This window comes from Fukomys damarensis, unplaced genomic scaffold, assembly GCF_012274545.1.
Source record: "Fukomys damarensis isolate Sample0158 unplaced genomic scaffold, DMR_v1.0_HiC HiC_scaffold_37, whole genome shotgun sequence".
In the NCBI taxonomy this organism is placed as follows: domain Eukaryota; kingdom Metazoa; phylum Chordata; class Mammalia; order Rodentia; family Bathyergidae; genus Fukomys; species Fukomys damarensis.
Window position 1 is genome coordinate 71697189 of NW_022900949.1, and position 22137 is coordinate 71719325.

At 37.5% G+C, this 22137-nt stretch overlaps 1 protein-coding gene and 1 pseudogene across 2 annotated transcripts; both read left to right on the forward strand.

Annotated features, from left to right (window-relative positions):
- The window catches only part of LOC104863068, a 36945-nt pseudogene extending 35170 nt beyond the window's left edge, over window positions 1–1775 (forward strand).
- Window positions 633–20674, forward strand: LOC104863010 (phospholipid scramblase 1-like). Of its 2 annotated transcripts, XM_010625267.3 has the most exons (9): window positions 633–744; window positions 1451–1688; window positions 13429–13509; window positions 15509–15732; window positions 17013–17055; window positions 17490–17710; window positions 17820–17981; window positions 19734–19895; window positions 20416–20674. In XM_010625267.3, exons 3-9 carry the CDS (start codon window positions 13437–13439, stop codon window positions 20443–20445), a joined length of 915 nt encoding a protein of 304 aa, XP_010623569.1. In that variant the 5' UTR covers window positions 633–744; window positions 1451–1688; window positions 13429–13436; the 3' UTR covers window positions 20446–20674. The 2 variants fall into 2 exon arrangements, with proteins under 2 accessions (XP_010623569.1, XP_010623570.1); XM_010625268.3 differs by lacking the exon at window positions 633–744 and having other exon boundaries at window positions 1379–1688; window positions 17562–17710.
- Window positions 20675–22137: the final 1463 nt, after the last annotated feature.

Consider the following 22137-nt stretch of genomic DNA (forward strand, 5'->3'; position numbering starts at 1 on the left):
TATTTCAATCTCCATTTCCTTGCTTTCCGATTCCCTTTTACCTCTGTCCCCAACCCCTCACATTTCTAAGTAATCTTCAGATATCTGTACCTTGGTAGGCAGGACTGTTAAAGGTTCTTGTGTATCTTGAGCATACACTCTATAGTAAGTATTAAGTAGCTACTGTAAGACCTGACTGAGCTAAAGTGATTCCATATTGGATGAGTAATGGCCCCAGAGGCCTTTGTGTACCACGACACTTTGTAGTCGCACCCCTACCTTTGCTTGGGAATGTAAGACTGCATAACTTTGTGTAATCTTCACCGCTTAACTTGGTGATCTTAAATTCCTAGCCCCAACTGTGAATAATGTGAGTTAATGGGCAAATGCTTAAGAGTTCCGGGAAATGAGATAAGATCTGTGCTGTATACAGAGACCCAAAGTTAATTGTTTTACTGCTTGCTTGTCCGAAATGCCTTAGAGAGCCCTATAAACATCTTTTAATCATCAGAGTGTGATTGCTGAGTTCGTGACTGCTGACCACCAGCAGACCAATAGCCTTTGTCCCCTGCCTCCAGGCTTTGAATGTTAAACCCCCCTTATCCCTCTTATAAAAAGGACCTCAGCCCATGAGCTAGCGCCTCTCTGAGCTACTCGGCTCTGGGAGTGCCATCTGGACAGACTAATAGAGGTCTGTTTCCTTTCCAACATGTCCGGCGTGTTCCTTCCTGGGTGAATCTCGTGGCTGTGGAGCTCTTCGAAGCGGTAATTTTGAGCTCTTCGGAGCGGTAGTAAGGCCTTAGGTCTTACACTACGTTTATTGAAGGCCACTGGGAAGTAGCAGCTGTAACAGGGGAAAGAAAAAAAAGGGGACCAGTTTAACTCAGGCTTTTAGAATTCAAAGGCCAGACACCTCTGACTTTTTGGTGCATCCTACTGAATTTCTAAAAGGCACCAGTGCTCGGTCGCCCAGGGCATAGTAATTTCTTAGGCTTTTGTTATTTTATATTGTTCCCCTTTTAAGAAAATGGAATCATGGGTAACCATTAAGGTGGTGTTTACAGTTGAATGCAGGGAAAGGAGCGACTCATTCAGATCCTGTTTCTAACAGTACTAGAAGAATGAGTAGAAAAACAGGAAATCAAGTTATCACTTCCTTTCAGCACTAGTTTCATTTGCAATAAAAAATTCAAAGTGACTTTAATAAATATCTACTGAATGCCTTTATGACATTCTAAATAAATGTGTTGCATTAGACTTCTGAAATACATTTAAAACACCATATGATGGAAAGAGCAAAAGAGTAAGAAATATAAAGCACTAAAAAACAATCATGACCTGTAGTTAATTGTAACCTAAATCACATGAATCAAGGCCAGAGTTAAGCAAGTTCCCTTAAAGGGACACTCCCTAGTGTATAACTTCCCAGGTCCAGGTGGAGACGCGCGCCTCAATCCTTCTCTAACCACAGGACAAACGTTTCCCTGCCTCTCAAGGAGCAGGAAGCCAGGCAGGGCAGCAGCTCCTCCCGGCGTCGGAGCCGTGGTCCCATCTCTAGCTTGGTCACGGGTGAACGGCCCGTGAACGGCCCCTGCGCGGGGGCAGGGAAGGAAGTTTTGTTGCACCCGGCCGGTGTTCGGCGCCAGCCCCTCAGAGGAGCAGCTACCGCCCGCCAGCGGATTCCTGCCCAAGAACCGCGACAGCAGCAGGTGAGCAAGCTGGGTTCTCTTCTGACCCGCTGCAACCCCAAAGCCCAGGACGACTTGCCTGGGTCTCAGGAGGGGCCTGTGCCCTAGGCCTACAGATTTCCTTTGCTCTGGGGAAGGAGAGTGTATGGTGGAGGTTGGAGACAGGGCTCCAAGAACCCTAGGGAAGTGGCGGGGGAGGGTGCAAGGGCTCGGGACAGCGTCTTAGCCCTCCCGGCCAAACTCCTCTCCTGGCCCGCCGCTGAGAGACCCCAGGGCTCTGCTCAGCCACCCCCAACCGTTCTAAAGACTGGGCGTGCAGCCCGAAAGACCCCCGGGGGCGTTGCTTAGCTACACTGCTCCACAGCTGGCAGGGCAGCCCAGCCTGGCCAGAAGCTGGGCTTCCTGATGGGGTAACCGCGTAGTGGGATATGAGAAGGAATAATTAATAAACTGCTTTTGTTGAATACTAAGTATTGATTGGAATTGTCGGTGTAACCCAAACTGTGCTCGGGACTGCAGAATACTAGAGTTATGGGAAAGGCCGAGGGGGGAAGTGGCGCAGTGACTGAGACCCCCAGAGTCTGGCTGCTAAGTTTGAATCCTGCTCCGCTGCTTGGCAACATTGGACGCCGACCTAGAGGCATCAAAGTTTGCCTCAGTTGCTTCGTCTATTAATTAAACTGTGTAGCTATTACAGGAATTATGAGTTAAGGCAGAGTATTGCGTGCATTAATGTAATTGGTTACACAGCAGAAAGTAGTAGATAAAAGTTAGCTTTAGGCTCTTGGTCCTGGAGCGGCTCAGCTGCAGTGAGGCGGGAGGTGATCTTCAGAGCCGGCGCTGACGGTGTCATGCACTGTCTCTGCTCGGGGTCCCCTGGCCGGGTTAGCCCAGTGTTGTGGGTACCGCTGGGGGTGTGGGAATCCGTGGGGCTGCCCGGGAGAGTGGCCGCAGCTGTTGCCTTGTGTTTGGTGAGGCGTTTTCTTTTATCCTGTTCTGGGGAGCACAGCCCTGTTTCAAGACCCCGCAGGTGTGATTGTGCCCTTCCTCTACAGTTTTGAAAGTCTTGGCGGCACACCCCTTTGCTTGAGAAGCTCCAGCGCTGAGATTTTTCTTTCAGTTTCTAAGTCCCCTCAAACTGAGGGTGTACCTTCTTCTTTGGCTCCCTCCAAACTGGGAGCGCACACATTCTTTCAAACCCCCAATCCGAATACTTCCTTTCCAATTTAGGGGTTCTCTCTTTAACAGGTCTCTCCGATCTGAGGTCCACTAACCGAAGTTTGTGGGTACTTTCTTATATCCCCTCAACGCCAAGGAAGAATGTCCTTCCCAGGCTCCAAATCTGGGGACGCTTCCAGAATTTCATAAATCTGAAGGCACTTTCTTTTTTCAGCTGCTAAAAATGAAGTCCAAATATTGACATTTGTGAGCACACACTTGCTTTTCATAAGTGAAGGAAGTCATTATTGCCCTTTTTCCTTTTCTTGCTTTGCTTTGTTTTGTTTTGAGGCTACCCTCCAACTCCTGATCCTCGGGTCTCAACCTCCGTCCAAAGCCTGGGTTTACAGGAATAGGCCACCCTATATAATACTGACTCAGTGTTTTTTTCCAGTTATTCCATCCTTTTCAGTTGCACCTTTTCATGAATTCCCCAAATTTACCTTATGCATCTTGGGGGAAGATTCACTTTCCTACCTGAGATTGTATTTACTTTCAGCTCCCTTTACTAAATGCACCCTTTTTAGTATGAAATGCATAACTCTGGGAGTGCACACACCCAGCTTCCTAGTGCTTCTTGAATTTGTGGGCAGATCTTCTCCTGAGTCCTCTTGTTCCCAGGTAGTGGGTGAGTGGTTTACTGTTCTTTGGTTTCACATTCCTACGCTGCTCGGCTTTTCTGCCATCCAAGACGTTTTCACTCTTTAGTTTTACTCCCCTCTTAACACCATTCCCCTTCAGCTTGCTCTCCTAGTTCTCTTTACCCCTTTCCTTTTCTTTCCTATAATGAGTGCTTGTTTGTCTTCAGCACAGCACCATCCCTCTGCTTTTTTTCCTAGCCCACTTCTGTAGTTACACATCCTGAATACCCACCCCTGGAATTCCTCTCCTAAAGGGGTGCCTGCACAACCTTTCATATGTTCACGTTATCTTCTGCAAACAAGAACTGTTTCTCTTTTTTAAGAGCAAAACCTTCAGTGGTACATTTTAGGCATATATATAATGCCGACTTTCATGTTAAAGGACCTGCACCTGTACCTGGTACACCCCACCCCTTCTTTCCCATCTCCCCCTCCCCGCAGTCCCTTCCCTTCCCTAGGTACAAAAGTTTTGTTTCCATTTTTCCTTCTACTTTCACTTTTTTTCTTGTTCCTTCCTTTCTTTCTCCCACCTTCCTCCCTTGTTCCCCTTCCCATTTGAACATATCTATTATACATTTTAGTCCTTATTTCCACTTTTGGTTTCTCACACCAGAGAAACAATGTGGTATTTATTTATTTTTGTTGTTTGTTTGTTTTGTTTTTGGCACCAGGAATTGAACTCAGGACCTTGCACTTACAAGGCACTGAGCTACCTCCCCATCCCTGGCCCAGTGTGGTATGTAAATATGTGTGTGTGATTTATTTTGCTTAAGAGTAAGGTCTCAAGGTCATCCATTTAGGTATAAATGTCTGAAGCTCATCCTTTAAAGCAGAGTAGTACTCCATTACATTAAAAAAGCCACATCTTTATACATTCATCAATTGAGCATTTAGGTTATTTCCAAGATTTAGCTGTTTCAAACTGTGCTGCTATAAACATGGGTGTGCATATATCTCTGTGGTAGATACTTTTAATTCTTTCAGGAAGATGCCAAGAAGGCAATAGCTGGGTCAAATGGAACCTCCAGTTTTAGTTTGTTGAGGAATCTTCTCACTGATTTCCACAGTGGCTGTACCAGTCTACACTCCCACCAGCAGGGGAGAAGGGTTCCTTTTTCCCCACAGCCCCTCCAGCATTTGTTATTGGTTGATTTCTTGATGGCAGCCATTCTTTCTGGAGTGAGATAGAATCTCAACATTATTTTAATTTGCATTTCATGAATGACCAGAGATGTTGCACATTTTTTTCATATATTTGCTTTTTCTACTTCTTCATCTGAGAAGTATCTTTTCATTTCAGATGATGAATTTTGGATTTAAATTTGGAGGGCCTGATTATTTTTGAGTTCTATATATATTCTAAATAATAGTCCTTTGATGACTATCTGGTAAAAAATATTTTCCCATGCTGTGGGTTGTTTCTTCATTATATTGGTGGTTTCTCTTGTACAAAAGTTTCTCAATAAAATGAGGAAGAGCTTGAGGGCTGGGGATTAGCTCAGTGGCACTGTGCCTGCCTCGAAAGCACAAGGTCCTGAGTTAGATCCCTGGTACCAGGAAAAAAAAAAGATAAGGAAGAACTGTCTCTCTTGGCTTGTCCCATACCAAGATATTTTTCTGCTTTCTCACTCTCTTTGAACAGTATTCTGCCCTTGCATTGGTCTGGAGATTCTTTGTTCTCTTCTTGCTGTTTGAAGTTGGTCTCTAGGACTGGAAAGTTATGCCCCTGGGTGTCTTGTCACAGGATTCCATCTTCCTGGTGGCTTACTTCCTGTGAAAGGCTGGCTAGGTGGGCTTGTTTTCTCCCTATGTGGGGAAAAAAAAGCCCTCAAGATTATACTCCCTCAAGAGTACTATACTGCTTCTAGCCCACCGTAAGCTTCTTCCTCTACAGGTTTTCTTACTTATATTGAGAGAAAATGTTATTTGTGTTGGAAATGTAACTCGGTGGTAGAGTGCTTGCCTAACCTGTAAACAGCCCTGGGTTCATCTTCAGCACTGAAAAAAAAATCCATTTGAGGAATCCATGGACATTCATTTTTTAAACTAGTCTTGTATTAGTATATGTTCTTGATACACATATACTAAGTACATTAATTTGGGTAATTGGTACATATATGTTAATCTTGTTTCCTTTTCCGCTCTGCCCTCCTGGCCCTTGGGCACTCTGTTTTTGTCCCTGGGTTAAAGATGAGGGTAGGTATTTATATTTCTCCATCATATTCTGACATTATCTTCTAATCTTTGACCCCAAATTCCACTTTAAATATCTACACATATCTGTTACAGTCTTGTCTCTTATGAGGTTTTACCTTTTGTATTTCTCCCTCTCAGGGCCTCTCAGCCCAAACCCTCAATCAAATTAATTTCTCCACATAAAATGAAAAAAATGGAAACAAAGTCTTTGTAAATAGATAAGGGTGTAGGGGGTGAAGGGAGGATAGAGATACGGGGAAAAAATAAGAACCAGTATACATCATGTAAAGTTACAAGATCCCAATGATGAATGTCATTGTACTATATACCTAAAAAGTACCAATAAACTCAATGAAAAAAATATATCTTCATAGCTGTAATCTCAAGAGTTTAGAGGATCATGACACCTCTGACCTTTCTCTTTTTTGGGAATGTACAGAGGAGAGAGTTTGGGTCTGAGAATGTACACCATTAGACAAGGTAGGAAAGCTTACTTTTCAGGAGCAACCCCTTCTGAAACCCATTTGGAAATTTCACGTTTGCCAACCACCTGCTCCCGAGGGATGCTGAGGGATTTAATGATACTCCCAGGAACTTGTGGTGGTGCTTGTGGGAAGTGCTCTGAGCTCAGGATTGGAACCTGAATAAAATTAAACACTATTTTCAAAACACAGTAAGTTAGCTTTTATTATTTCAAATATTTAACATCATCGCTATTCTGAGCTCACTATCTGGTCCTCACATGTTTTACTTATGTATTGTTATTTCCAGTTGTTTGTCTGGGAATGGCCATTTCCAGGTTCCAGGGCAAGCAGTCGCTCTTTCTTCTGGTTTAGCAATTGGAGATATAAGGTTAGGAAGAGCGATCGCTTCTCAGTGAGACGTGTTAGGTGGATCAGGGTCTTTGTCTTTCATGAATTTTCTTAACAGCTGAACTCTGAGTTCGTACCTCTCTGGCCTTTTCAACAGTTCTGAGCTTGAACAATGAAAAAGCACAAGGAAATGAAAAACTATTGAAAAACTAATTGGGTTTCTGAAGTTGGCATATAAAGTAGGTGGATTTTATAACAACTTGTGTGCAGTAGTTTAGCTTACAGTTGGATTAAAGGTGTGTGAACTGGCCCCTCTCCACCCTCAGATCTCTCCCATGCTCTGTACAGGTCTTTCATTACCTGGAGAGAGCCAAGGTCATTACAGCCTCACAGCTTCTCCCTGAGAGGTTCTCTTGTTCATAATGCCTCAGTTCACGGTTCCGAGAACTCATGCCAAAACCTCTGTGTCTGGCTGATTTTGCAATTTTCAATTCAGATCTGACTTTCTTGTCAATGTCACTGCCACTGCTGTCTAAATCAGTACTGAAAACCTGCTCTTATAGCATCATTACTTTTAATCATAATACTTGAACATTTTAAATGATATATTTAAATGTCATGTCTCCCCCAGCACTCGTCTACATGCAATAAATTCTCCTAGAAATAAGTACTCCTTCAAAGCTACACAAGTATCATAAATGAATATTTATATCGGAAATATTTATAAGCATATACATGTGTGCACTACACTGTATATGTAGCACTACACTGAGTAGTTCTTCATTTAAAAGGCAGCACTTTTTTTTTTCCACTTTCTAAATTTTTTTTACTAAATGCTTAGTAAAAACTTACCTAGTAAATACCAAATAGTTCCTCTGGTGTGAATAAACTATAATAGTATATAAGATCCTAATGATATAATGGATAACGTGAAATAGGAAGAAAGGGGCTAAAGGTGTAGGGAACGTGGGAAGGGTAGGGGAAAGCTAATAAGGAAAAAGAAAAAAATATGAGAAAATGAAAGGAAATGAAGTGTTTGTAAAGGAAGGAGGAGGGGTGAAGGGAGCGCAGGGACAAGGGGAAAAAATGAGAACCAAGACCTGTCATGTAAAGGTACAAGATACCAATAATGAATGTAACTGTACCGCATACCTAAAATGTACCAAAAAAACTTACCTAGCCTAGTGAAAACATGTGTCCCTAACAGTAAACTGAAATTCAAAGCTTTTGTGTTTCACCTAAGATACCTAAAAGAAGATCTAACAAATTACACTGAAAGTTGTTGGTCCTTTTTTAATTTCGGTGAAATAATGAAATAAGTGTAAAGGACATAGTCATAAGCCATCTTAATTCAGCTAGTTTGTGAGCTGTAGGACATTCAATAGCCATTTTATATCTGTGGGCTTAATTTTCTCATTTTAAGGAGGAAAAGAAGCAGTTTAAATTTGCAAAGAAGCATTGAGTCATCTTGAAAGACTTTTCAAGTATACTACTACAGTCAATGAGAATAACTCATTGTAAAGATCAGCTTTTATTCCTTTGGTCTCTTCTCTTTACTTGTTAGTTTTGGGGAACACTTGTTCACTAGCAGGAACCTTATGATTTTTGACGGAATAACTTTAGCAGAGATGATTTTTATAGCACATGATGCCTCAAACCTCCACCCCAAAGTTTTCATGTCAGGAAGAAGAATGTAGGAATCAGATTACGTTTTGTAGTTTTGTACTTGTTCTGGAGTAATTATGATTCTAAGGGTACAATATATAGTATGACTAATTTATTAGATTTTTTTCTTTTGAGTAAGTCATCACTACGATTTCCCCTTTTCCTGAAGTCTGCAGAACCTTCTGTTTATTAAGAATAATACAAGCCATTATTTCAAAATTATCATGTTGAATTTATTAAGTAATTAATTTAACTGGGTACATAGCTAATTATTTCCAAAATTGAGTTGTATATAAGCTGTGACAGAAAAGTACAGTGAAAGTATAAAACTTTAAAAAATGTATTAACAGTTAAAAATACATCGCCATTAATTTCTCTCAAAATACTCAAAATATTCCCTTTCACCTTGAACACATTTATCTGATAGTTCTTCACAATGTGTATTTTACTGTAATACAATTTTTAAAATTTTATTAATTTTTTGATCACCTCTTGTATAGCATCTTGGAATCAATCCACCACAAGGGTTAAGAAAACAAAAGGATCAGTATGACAACAAAGAAGATAATCCCCATGCCCACAAGGCATCTACATACTAAATGGCTACCCATCAGTCACAGTGCTTTAGTTAAATTAGCAGACGTATAGGATCAGGAACCACTTAATATTTTTGCACGAGAGATTAAGAAATACCAGTATTATTGCTTGATACATAATTGTTGCATATAAAATTTATTGTGTAGTGAGTATCCAGATTTCATTCTGTAAGTTATATCAAAAGTGCTTATTGTCACTCAACCACAGGCCGATCCTGAAGATGGCCTTTAGCCTAGGCCCTACTCTCTTTCTCCATAGCTAAGATTTTAGATCCTGGATGATGTAGCCCCAGGAGACAGTTACACTACATAGCCTCCTTTTCTTCGCCTGCCCCAATCAAAAGAGAACCATGTTCAGCCTAGGCCACATGGGCCTCATGGCCACCCTACACTATAAATAAAGAGTGCACTGGACACCACATGGCCTTTAGCTCATCAGGCTGTGGTCCCACCTGGTCCCAGCTATCAAGAATAATCTTGGTCTCTTAGTTATCTTTTCTTCATCTCTCACCGCTCTTTCTGGCTTAGGACCCTATGCTTCAGGAGTCACTATATTCTAAGACTCAAAATAATGTAACCAAACAGAAAGAAAAAGAGCAAGTATGAGCAAATGAGCACATTTACAAGACTATTTATCTTCCAGGGATTCATGTGCACAAAAGGAATGATCTCTAATCCCAGGGAAAGTTAAATAGTGTCTTTTCAGTTTTTCCTTATTAGGACAGGTCTTGAAACTTTACAAAGCTACACACTTAGTATGCAACCAACATGATGCATAGCGTTAGTTTATGAACTTCCCACTTCCCAGTGCATCCTTTATTTCTGTCTATGGACTCTTCAGCTAAAACAATTTAATCTTACAGACAAGCACTCTTTAAACTAAACTAAAAATGTTCTTCATCGTATAGATTTGCAATCTAGAAACTGTTGCATAAAAGACATGAAAAGGGTAGAGATTTACAGTAAAGAAAGTAGTGACTGTATACTACTGGGGAAATTGAGATAGGATCTAAGTTCCAAAGGCAGAAAGAAGTATTGGGAAGAAATCCCCCTCCCCCGCTTCAGTACCAGAGATCAAACTCAACCTTGCACTTGCCAGGAGGTCATGGCGTCACTGAGCTACATCCCTGGCCCTTATTTATTTTTTATCTCTTTGCTAGTCATGTTTCTGTAGAAATATTCAAATACAAAGTTTCCCTTGGATTGTCAAGGACGCTACAACCACGACAACCTTGAGAGTGGCTTTTCTGGTATACCAAACAAAGAAACGAAGAAAAAAAACAAAAACCCTTAATGTGCAGCCTTCTGACATTTGAAATTGGGCAAAATGAGTCCTGAATGCCAGAGATACTTATAGTATCTCTGTAGTATGATCTGAAAATGAAGCTTTCTTCTTCTCCTACTGATCCTTCCTGGAGCACAGCTCAGAGGCTAGGAAAGAGACCCCATGCTTCTTTTCGAGTGTTGGTTGAGAAGGCTGAAATTTTTAGCTTGGCTGTTGCTTGAGGTCTTAGGGTCACAATGCTCCCTTATGCCTTTGTGCATCAGTGAACCTTTTCCCACAGGTTTTTACGATGGTCCATGATCATAGACTCTTACCAACAACTTCTGAAATCTTAGAAGTACAGCATAGGGAATGGATTGAGTCCAAAATGTATCAATTTGGGGATTAGTCTAGATAAATGAATAAGAAGGACTATCCCATGAATGTGACAGTATAATTCTACACAGCCATATTTGACCTTTAAAATTTGTGCTAATATCAGGTCTTCTCTTTCAGAACTGTTTAAATCATGACAAGTACAGGGGTTTGCCTTTGTTTACAATGCTAAATCGGTTTACTTGTTATTTGTCACAATATTTTATTCAGTTTCTAAAATTATATATTTGTTCTGTGTTGTTTATGCTCCAAAACCTGACACATAAATAACTTTCAAATACAGAAAAGATGTGTACCAATATCCACAGTCACTAACAGTTTCAATAATAAAAAAACCTAAGAGAAAGCTTCATGTTAGGCTGTGCTGTTTTCAGCTGGAACAGTCTTCTGTTTGCACTCTGCATTTTAATATTAAATTTATTATGTGTTAGTTATGACTTTAATAATCCTTACATCCTTATTTTATGAAGTATAATTTATGAAATTATACTAATTGACAGAAATGATGATACATTTATATTTAGCAGTTCATAGTAATAAAATCCTTAGATACATACCAGAATATATATTTTACAGTAAACACATTGCTATAGGCATATCTAAATACCAACCACAATGTTTCGCCTTTTTCCTCCTCAGAAAGTTCTAGGTAAAATAGATATTCATGAACTTTGTAAAGAGATTTTGGTTTATTGAAATTTTCAGGTTCTGAAGAGAAGAATATTACACCAGAATTATCAGAAAACAAATAGTTTTTGTCTGAAACAATTTTTATTCTCTTATTGAGATAATCAACATAAATTCATCTCTTGCTACAATTTGGGGCGTGACCAATATGCTAGATAGCCTTCAGAACCAAATCCCTTATTTTTCCTACACCAAATCCCTTACTTTTCCCACAAGAAATTTTGGAATCATCTGTTAATTGCTCTTTTGACTTAATTTTATTTTTATAACTCCTGAAGCTTTTAAAGTGAATTTATATGCAATGAAGCTGTATTATATGATAGAAACTTTAATATGATTTAACTTGAGTTAGAAAAATAAAAGATAAGAGATAAATGTTTTGCATATGGGAAGGGGATCTAGAAGTAAAGAGAAGGGGTGAGAGGAGTGAGGAAGTGGAAATAAAACAATGTAACTGTTATGTACGTGTACAAATTCCCCATAATGAATGTAATCATCATGTACTGCAAACATGTGCTTATAAAAATATACCTAGAAAATAAAGATTTGCTTACCATGATCATAGTCACATTTTAACTCTTCAGTTTTGTATATAAAATGGCGTTCTTATATATATGTATATTATGTATAAATAGGAATAAAGAATGCATTTATGAATATACATAGAATGTGTAGTTCTATATATTTACATATATAAACTATAAATGCATTTACATATAACATGACAACCATGTGCTTTTTGTGTTATTTTTATTTGCATTTCCAAGTACAGAAATTGATATATAATTCATGTACTCGCTCATCCTCTTGAACATCTACCCATTCACTTATTTTCTCTTTGCTTGAATTCATTCTGAACTTCCTGAATCTAGGGGTCATTGCTCTGGTACACAAATTGGGTACTATGAGCAACTGATTTATTGAATCCTTGTGCTCCTGAAAATGTGTATAGGTTTTATGTTAGTGAAATAATGGTCCCTGTTAGGAGGTGCCAGAATGTGACATGCCAGTTAAGGGTAGAGCCTTAAATCAGACTTGTTCTATATTTGCTTGATGTCTGATTTGATTCTGATCCTATTGTTTTGAGCTCAGATTGGTAGTGTAAGCCAAAGGCAGGATTTAAACAACCAGAGAATGAGGGAGCTAGGCTATTCACCTGAAGGTAAAAAATAGCAGAGAATAATTTGGATGGAATAACCTGTGGTATTTCAGATTTGCCATATTTTGGTGAATGTGTAATGTCTGTTCAAACCAGATTAAGGTAGAATTTCTTCATGAATTTCCTCAGTTTTTATGGACTACATTCTGATGAAGTTCCTGTGAAACTGATCAAATGGGATATGCAATGCACCCTTCCTGATAAATCCACAATTAAATTAAGTCTTACTTGAAAGTTCATTAGCAGAGACACATACACAACATGTAAGACTCAAAATTTGAATAATAGTATTTTTCACATTCATGTGATGAGCCATATCACTATGACTGGAAAACAAATGACTTTCTACTTAGTAAATTATGAGGCAATGGAGAAGAAAATGTAAGGGTAGTATCAATTGGACCATAATCTTCTGTGAAGGCAGAGCCACTACAGCCCCATGACATAAGTGATCATTCAGGTGGATAAATGTATCACCAGAGAGACGTGAGTATAAAGAACTAAGAAGTCAAACCATTTGTGCATGTATTAAGATTATCAAAGTCCTAGTTATTAGCAGATAATGAAGTTTAATGTGTTAGCTTAGTATAATTAAATATTATGGTTTTTTAGGTCAGAATAAATTATAGGTTGGAAATTTCATATTCTTCAATATGTAGGCTGAGAGTAAGTGTATAAAAGATAAGTATGGGTATTATTTAAAGTAGTTTAAAAATTATTCCTCCAGCAGTGGATTATATTTAAAATCATCCATAATTCTAGCATTAACATCACAACATCCAACTAGTTTCATGTATAGCTTTCTTCAGAGTCTGTTACTTTTAAGGCTCTTTTTTTCCAATATCAAAAAATAAAAGCAAGGAACTGAACACTCAGAAGCATATCTGAAAAACTAGAAATTTAGCCCCAGTAAGTAAGCTGTCTCATTTTGTTGAAAAGGAAATTGGTTGGAAACGAATGTTACTGCAGATTAGCTCTGATAATTGGTATGACCAATGTAAAGTGAATTTATTTTTCCTATTTTGATACTAAACCCACACAGTTGTGTAATAACGTTGTGTAACAACAATGCATTTTCCTAATATAACTTTATTTATGTGGACATATGTTTACTTCTTGAATTGCAGACATACAAATGGATATTCCACATCTAGGAACAAATTCACCAACTGAGTATACCAGTCAGCATCCACCAGTAACACCTCAAGGTAAAATATGTGATTGAAGAAGAAGAAAAGTGATGGTAATCAATGGATATTCCCAAGTTAGGGCAAGAGAAGGGTGAAACGGTGTATCTCCACTTAGTTCTTATTAAAATTATGTTTAAGAAATTTTGGCAGCCTAGCTATTCCTGGTTTTCTTTTGAGATAAATATAGATAGATCGATCGATAGATAGATAGATAGAGGCTTGGGATTGGAGAAGCCTGTGATGCTACTAGGAGGGAAATGTGATATCATCAGTTGCTAGGAGGTAGGATCAGGTTACACTTTGGGGAGGCAGGGCATCATGGGAAGAAGGCTGTCCTTTGGTGGGAGAAGCCATATTTTTAGGAAGCAGGGCATTATGGGAAGGAGAAGGCTGTTATTTTATGTAGCAACCATCTTAAAGCGAGTATTTAAAAGCATTTTGCTTCTTCAAACTTTTGTCATCTTTATTTCTCAAACTATTTTTCAGAAACCCCAGGCTGTTAAATTGTGAAATTTAAATTTCTAATCCAAATATCAGTTAGATAGATAGATAGACAGATAGATAGATAGATAGAGGCATAGGAAAAGAATATTCCATGGATTAGAAGTTCAGGCAAACTAAGTACAGTGGCACATACCTGTAATCTTAGTAATTTAGGAGGCAGAGGCAGGAGGATAGCAAGTTTAAGGCCAACCTCGGTAATTTAATGAGAATTTGCCTCACAATAAAAATTTTAAAGTCCTGAGGCTCTAGCTTAGTAGTACAAAGATCTTGGGTTCCATCACTAGTATTAAGGGAAAAAAGCACTCCAGGCAAACTGTGACCCAGATAATATAACTTGAATGAGTTGGAAGAAATGACATTCTTTTATTTCTACATCAAGATTTCTCAACAGTGATATTGTATAGTTTGAGCTGGAAAATTTTTCTTTCCAGGTCACTGTTTTGGGCATTTTAGGATGTTTAGAAATATATCTGGCTTCTATCCACTAGATGAGAGAGCTACCCTCCTCTGCGGTTCTGACAAACAAAAACATCCCCAAATTTTCCCCAAAAACCCCTGGGAGGAGAGGGATAATTACTTCCAGGCCCGCACTTACAGGACATATCATTTGTTAGAATTCTAAAATATCACCAGGAGTGGGAGTCCTTGAAATACTGGTCAAAGCCTTTAGTTTGTATCTTCTACTTGATGCTATCTCTTTTCTCTGAAGGTAGTCTAAATGTTTATATTACTGACTCCAGGTGACTTTCTTACCCTTTCTTATGTAAAAAGCGTATTTTTTTCCATTTGTTTTTTTTTTTTTTCAGCTTTAATTGAGTTTATTGGTACATTTTAGGGATACAGTACAGTTACATTCATTGTTGGGATCTTGTACCTCTACATGACAAGCCTTAATTCTCATTTTTTGCCCTTACCTCTGCCCTCCCTTCACCCCCTCCCTCCTCCCCTCCCCATCTACAAACACTTTATTTTCATCATTTCATTCTCTCACATTTTTTTCTTTTCCCTTTTTACTCTTCCCCTACCCATCCCACCTTCCCTACACCTTTAGCTCCTTTCTTCCCATTTCTCAATGTCAGTAATCTTATTAGAATCTTATGCATTGTTGCAGATTATTTACACCAGGGAAACTATTCGGTATTTACACATGTGTGACTTATTTATTTCACTTAGGAGTATATCTTCAATATGTATCCATTTTCCTATGAATGATTCTATTTTCTCGTTCTTTATGGCTGAGTAATATTCCATTTTATAGAAAAACCACAACTTCTCCATTTGAGTTTTGAATGGAAAGGCTATATACTACCTCTGTTCGCAGCTACCACCCACAAATAGAAGTGGCTATGAAACCACAGACAGTGCATTGAAAAATCTTGAAAGATAAAAGGCACATTAAACATCATTGATAAAGGTATTCTAAGTGGTCAGTTTGTAGCACTTGGGGTATTAAAAGTGTGTTGATTTCACTTTCCTGTAAAGTTATAAATTATTTCACTTGTTTTTATTTTAGGACCAGGGCATACTGGCTACCCGAAGCCCAAGGGTGCATACCCAGAATCCCCAACTGACTACACAGTCCCACCACCCAACTATCCAGTTGCTGTCCAACCCAGGTTTCCTATACAAAATCAACCAGTATATGATAATCAGCCAGATGGACCCACAGGGGTATCATGGATGCCAGCACCATCAGCTCCACTGAACTGCCCACCGGGACTGGAATATCTAAGTCAGGTAATTGCAAATGCATGAAATACTCAAGAAAAATGCAACTGTGCTTCTAGTTCATGTACCTAGAATACCAAGGGAATAACTTGCCAAAGTGTAAAATTATAAAACATTATCTGCTAACAGATTACTCTGATTCTTCTATGTGTGATTCACTTTTTAAGCAAATTACAAATATCTGTGGTATATTGTTTTCTATAGTCTTGAATTTAACCTTTAATAGCAGTCCCATAAATAGCAAATATTCAACAGTCTTTTTCTGAGTATAACGTATGTTATCTCACTTAATCCTTACAGAAAAATCTATGGTATATAGGTGCTACAGTTATCACCATTTTTCAAAAGAGGAACTACTCAGAAGTTATATACCTTGCTCAGGGTCAGCAAGCTAAGACAATGAGATTGGTGTTTTAATCTGGACTTCGGTTCTGAACCCAGTACGCTTTCATCCCAAAACAGAATACTTTGCTGGAAATTTAAAAGAAGTTTTAAGTAAAGTTTATTGCTTAGTTTCAATAAGTGGTATGAAACATAAAGTTAATATTTCGTGTATAATATGACTTACTTTTTTACAACTAATAAAATTAAATATTTATGTTGGTCATTTTGATCTTTGGAAGATCCAGTTTCATAAATTCTGACAATAAGAGAGGGAAAGGCCATTACTTTGTCTTACCAGCCTGATAGTGAATTTTGGCATATGAGGTTTAGCATTTATTTTGTGTAAGACATCAGGTTGGTAAAATAGGAATAAAAGCTCTGTGTCCCCAGCCTATAAACATATAAATAAATGTTGTTGTGATATAAAGTCAGTATTAAGTAAATCAGGTGTGTCTCTAGCACACTCTACTAACTGTATTTTCCACACTGCAATCAATCAGGTTATAAGAAATTTAGTCATAACCATATTCTTCAAGAAATACTCTAAAAAAAGAAAATACCCTGAAATACCCATTTTCAAAATCAAGAAATTCATAAAATATGTACAGAAAATTATCACCTATCATAATTGATAATATTGCATACATTTAAAATTTTAAAGTTGTAGGAAAAATTCTTTTTAAATGAATAAAATGATCATTTCTTGAGCTTCTTGTATAAAGAAATTTGTTATAGGACTTCCAGTGTAAAGCAGTTTCATTTAACCTGAAGTTTCTCAAATTGATAGATTCCACAAATTTTTTACTAATAAAATAAAAATTAGTTTCATACTAAAGCATAATATAAATTTAAAAATTGATAGTTAAGCATTAATAATTAATATGCTCAAATTTTCTCTTTCTTAGATAGATCAGATTCTGATTCACCAGCAAATTGAACTTCTGGAAGGTACGCATGCTCACTGTATTGATTGTATTTCTAGAAAGAGAAGAGGCTTTTGCAGACAAAGGCAACTCCACCATCACAAATATAGCACTGGCAGTCCTATGTGGCCGGCAGCCAGTTTATTTATGTCTGTCTGTCTTGACAAAAATTTCTTCTGACAAGAATAGTGTCTCCGGTCAGGGATTTAGCTCAGCGGTTCAGTGGCCTGCCTTGCAAGTGCAAGGACCCGAGTTCAATCCCTGGTAGCAAAAAAAAAAAAAAAATAGTGTCTCCTTCTTTCCCTTTGCCTATTTCGTCTATCTAGATCACTTCTAAATACATTTCTTTTTTCTCTTTTTGTGTTTCTTGAAGTATCATCCGAACCTGATGTTGCTAAATATGAGAGATTCACTATTCTTATAAAATTGTGACGATGCATTTCTCTTTTATGTTTTTAGTCTTAACGGGATTTGAAACTAATAACAAATTTGAAATTAAGAATAGCCTTGGACAGAGGGTTTACTTTGCAGTGGAAGATACTGGCTGTTGCACCCGAAATTGTTGTGGACCATGTAGGCCTTTTACCTTGAGGATTCTTGATAATTTGGGCCGAGAAGTGATAACTATGGAGAGACCACTGAGGTGTGATGACTGTTGTTGCCCCTGCTGCCTACAAGAGGTCTGTGTGCAATTACTACGGCTGTTCCTAAAGTACTTTAGGAAGAATTTTCACCCCTTCATTGACTGTAGTTATTATTACATTTGTATATATTCTTCTGCTATTATAGATTGAAATCCAAGCTCCTCCTGGTGTTCCAATAGGGTACATTATTCAGAAGTGGCACCCATATCTGCCAAAGTACGCTGTTCAAAATGAGAAAAGAGAGGATGTACTGAAAATTATTGGTCCATGTGTTGCATGCAGATGCTGTACTGATATTGATTTTAAGGTAAGAAATGTCTATAGATTTGCTGTCCTAACCTAAAAATATAATTTTACAAAATGTTACAAATATATCAAAGAAATATTTTGTACTGATATCCAGAAGAGAAATAATGTGCTTACATGTTTAACTTTATTCACTATTCTGATTAAGAGTCAGTGTTGGCTGTACTAAGTGAAAAAAGAAAAAGAGCTATGTAGTCAGATAAAAATTAAACTGTATAACCCTTAAAACATGATGGTTTATAGTGACACTACATATTACTCATTTTCAAGAGAACTTTGTCTTTGTCCTCTAAATCTGATTGTCCAAGACTATGAATTCTTTTCAATCTGCCATATAGGCTCTCTTGTGCTCTGGGCCATATTCAGAAAATCTGACTTCCTCCAAAAAGCCAGCCTAGGCAAATATTGTTTTAATAAGGTTAATACAGAAGAACTTTCCTTTCTTCAGTTTTGCCTTTCACAATTTCAGTTACCCCCAGTCAACTGTGGTCTGAAACTATTACATGGTGAATCCAGAAATAAATAATGTAAGCTTTAATTGCATGCTATTCTGAGTAATATGATGGACCATGTGTCCCATCCGGTTCATTCCAGCCTGGACACGAGTGTTCCTTTTTTCCAGGATAATATCACCGTTTGTACTATCAGCTCATTAGGTCAGTACTTAGTGGCCTTCTGGTAATAGTTAATTGTCAGATCAACTATACTGGTAGCTACCTCACTGCTAGTATTCAGGTAGCCCTGATAAAGCATCCTAGTGTACTGCACGATGCCTGCATCAGAAATGTTGCTTCATCCCTGAGCACAGGCACTGTATCATCTCACAGCATCAGAAAAAGGATGAGAACAATAAGATATTTTGAAAGAGAAAGAGGGAGAACAAATTCATGTAACTTATTACAGTATACTCATATTTTTATATTTTTTCTACTTAATGATTAGTAATTATAGCTAATTTCTTTCTGTGCCTAATTTATAAATTAAACCTTATTGTAGGTGTGCGTGAATAGGAACAAATACAGGGTTTGGTTTTGGACCTCCCTAGAGCCCCACGGATAAGGAGGAACTGATCACTGTATAACACATGTTCCTCAATTATCTTCTTTGTCCTTTCTACTACAAACCATCAGGAGGATAATAAGCAAAATTCCTGTTAGGTTTCTGTTTTGAAGAAGCACAAAGTTTACATGAGCGGCAAAGCTGACCGTCATTTTTAGACTTTCAGCAATTTATGTTCCCTTCTTTCTTTCTTTCTTTATTTATTTTTTTTGGTACCGGAGATCGAACTTGGGTCCTTGCGCTTGCAAGGCAGGGGGCGGAACCGCTGAGCTAAATCCCTGGCCCCTTTATGTTCCCCTTCTGATAGTGGCTGAAGATGAGCTTTCCATCATGTTTAAATTTGCAGTGCATGCAAACTCTTTGCTTTTGGAAATTACATCAAAAAAATACTTTATTTTTCTTTTTCTCTGCTTGTATTTTGTTTTGGGTTAATTGAAATAATGTATTATTTTTGTCTTAATACAAATACAAAATATTAAATAATTCATTTAAATTGCTTTCATATAATTTATCTTTATTGTAAAACAGTTTTTTATACCAAAAATATATACAGGAGCCAATGAATAGGGTTATAAGTCATAGTTATATATTGGTATAATTTAGTACAGTGTCGATTTAAATTTAGTGCAACTTTGAAAGTAGCTTTGCTGTGAATTTTCTAGAACTCCTTAAGATTTCACTTTTTGCAATGTAGATTAAATCTCTTGATGAAGAAACTATAGTTGGCAAGATTACCAAGCACTGGACTGGATTTTTGAGAGAGGCATTCACAGATGCTGACAACTTTGGGATTCAATTCCCTCTGGACCTTGATGTGAAAATGAAAGCTGCAATGCTTGGTGCATGCTTTCTCATTGTAAGTCTCTTCTATCGAATCTTGGTTAAGGTCTTGTCAGGTCAGGAATGGAATGGAACAAGTTGGGGCACAGAATGAAAGAATTGATGAGCCTGAGCCAAAATGTTCTGTTTATAATGTGTCCTACCTCTAACAAGGCTGTGATTTTGAAAAAACTTGTGTATAGAATTACTACCATGTCAGTAGAGAAGTTGTATAACTAGAAGGACTGCAAAAAAGTTCAGGCAGGAGGAGTAAAAGAGAAAGATTTCAGGCGTTTATAAAAATGCTAGTTAGGGAAATTGATAGGGAGTTAATAAATTCATACAGATATCAACAGATAAATACAGAACTGAGTAACTATTAAATTAGAAATGTGAAGGCAGATTATATAGCAACAGACATTTCTAAGATTTATGCATTTAATTTTTCTTGTTTAACAGATACGTTATTGTGTGTGATCTATTGTTGTAGCTTTCTGTATATGAGAATTAATATTTTGGGGGGACTACCAACATTTCTGCTTTTATGTTTTATCCAGGACTTCATGTTTTTTGAAGAACTTAAGTGAAAATAGGAAACAAAATCAAGAGCATGGTAGTGGAATGATGAGAAAGTATCTTCAGAAAAATTGAAATCTATTATTGAGACTATGTAAAAGAAAATTCAGTGATTCTTTTCTTTATCTAGATCACTCATATCTGCAAGAATAAAGCCATGGTGGCTTGAGCTTCAGTTGTGTTGTGATTTTGCTTTTTCAAATTGTAGAATTTATTCTCTCTCTCTCTCTCTTTTTTTTTTTTTTTTTTTTTTTTTTTTTTTTTTGGTAACAGGGATCAAACTCAGGACTTTGTGCTTGTGAAGCAGGCAGCAGAACCACTGAGCTAAATCCCTGGCCCTAGAGTTCATTTTTTATATCACATGTTATGGTTTAGATCTAAAATTCCCCAGATGGCGACTGCCTTGCTATAGGGTCTGGTAAGAGGAGATGAGTCACTGCTCTGTGTTCTGCAGATGCCCTTCCCTTTACTTTACTCTCTTCTTCCATGAGCAGTTCTTGTCTGCCTTCCTGTTTTGGAGCCAGCTGATTATGGATCGACATACAAGCCAAAGTAAACCTGTCCTCCCCTAAATTGTAAGTCTTGGATAATAAGGGAGGCACTGAAGACATCATTGCTTTATGTATTCCTTATATTTTTTTTAAATATTCACAATGGATTATGGGAAAAAGGACAGAGAAGATTTTACATTTAGAAATGACAGCTTCTACAAAAAGCTATTTAGAATTGCAGTCTGATTCATGTTGCATTGTTATACCAAAATTAAAGCCTTACTAAATCTAAATTTAATATAAAAATAAATTATCCAACTAAATCTTCTTGCAACTTATTTCATACAAAAGACCTGGACTGGTGATGTGGCTCAGTGGTTCGTTGTGTGCCATGGGACACAATGCAAGACCCACCTCAGTTCTATCCCTAGTGCCACAAAAGGGGGAAAAATTTTTTTTTAAACTTCTAATGCTGCTTTGCAACTATCAATTCAAAACCTTTTTCTTTTGGCCATTATTGTCAAATACTACTCAATATGGATATTATTTTTAAAAATGTGATTCTTCTTTCCATTTAGGAAAATCATATTTAAATACTCCTTTTAATGAATCTACTATAATTTTTGGGGAGTTACTAGAGATTGAACTTAGGACCTCGTGCTTCCATGGCAGGCAGTGGAACCACTGAAGTAAACCCCCTAGCCTATAAGAAGTTTTATACAGATAAGACAACCAATTTCAAATGATTTACATGATCCTCATTTTAAAGACTCCCTTTCTCTAAAATTATTGCTGATAAAATTTTTGAAATTACTATTTATACATGAAATATTTAGCTCCTGTGTTTTAATCCCAGGACAAGGTAGTAATATTACTCAGGTGTTAATAAATGAAAAAAATATATTTGTTCTTATTATAAACTTCAACAATGGTTAACTGGGTCATAATAAACACCTAAAATAATAACTTGTTGATGTATTTTTGGCATTCTTGATTTTCATTTTTAATCAAAATGTAGTCAATTCAGGTAGTCTCCTGAATTCTCAGATGAAAATACATTTCACTCCCATGCAATGTCTCCTTTAACAAGAGCATAGGCATACAGTGACTTGAAATAAAATCTCTACCAGTACTACAAAGCAGGATTTTGCTCTGTCATATATTAAATTAACTTTGTAATATACTTGGTATGGAAGATTGTGTTGAGAAAGG

Excerpts from the sequence above, each read along its gene's own strand:
- LOC104863010 (XM_010625267.3), top strand. The coding sequence starts at position 13,437 with ATGGATATTCCACATCTAGGAACAAATTCACCAACTGAGTATACCAGT. Across the intron at positions 15,733-17,012 it reads GACTGGAATATCTAAGTCAG|ATAGATCAGATTCTGATTCA; the intron begins GTAATTGCAAAT and ends TCTCTTTCTTAG. Across the intron at positions 19,896-20,415 it reads TTGGTGCATGCTTTCTCATT|GACTTCATGTTTTTTGAAGA; the intron begins GTAAGTCTCTTC and ends TGTTTTATCCAG.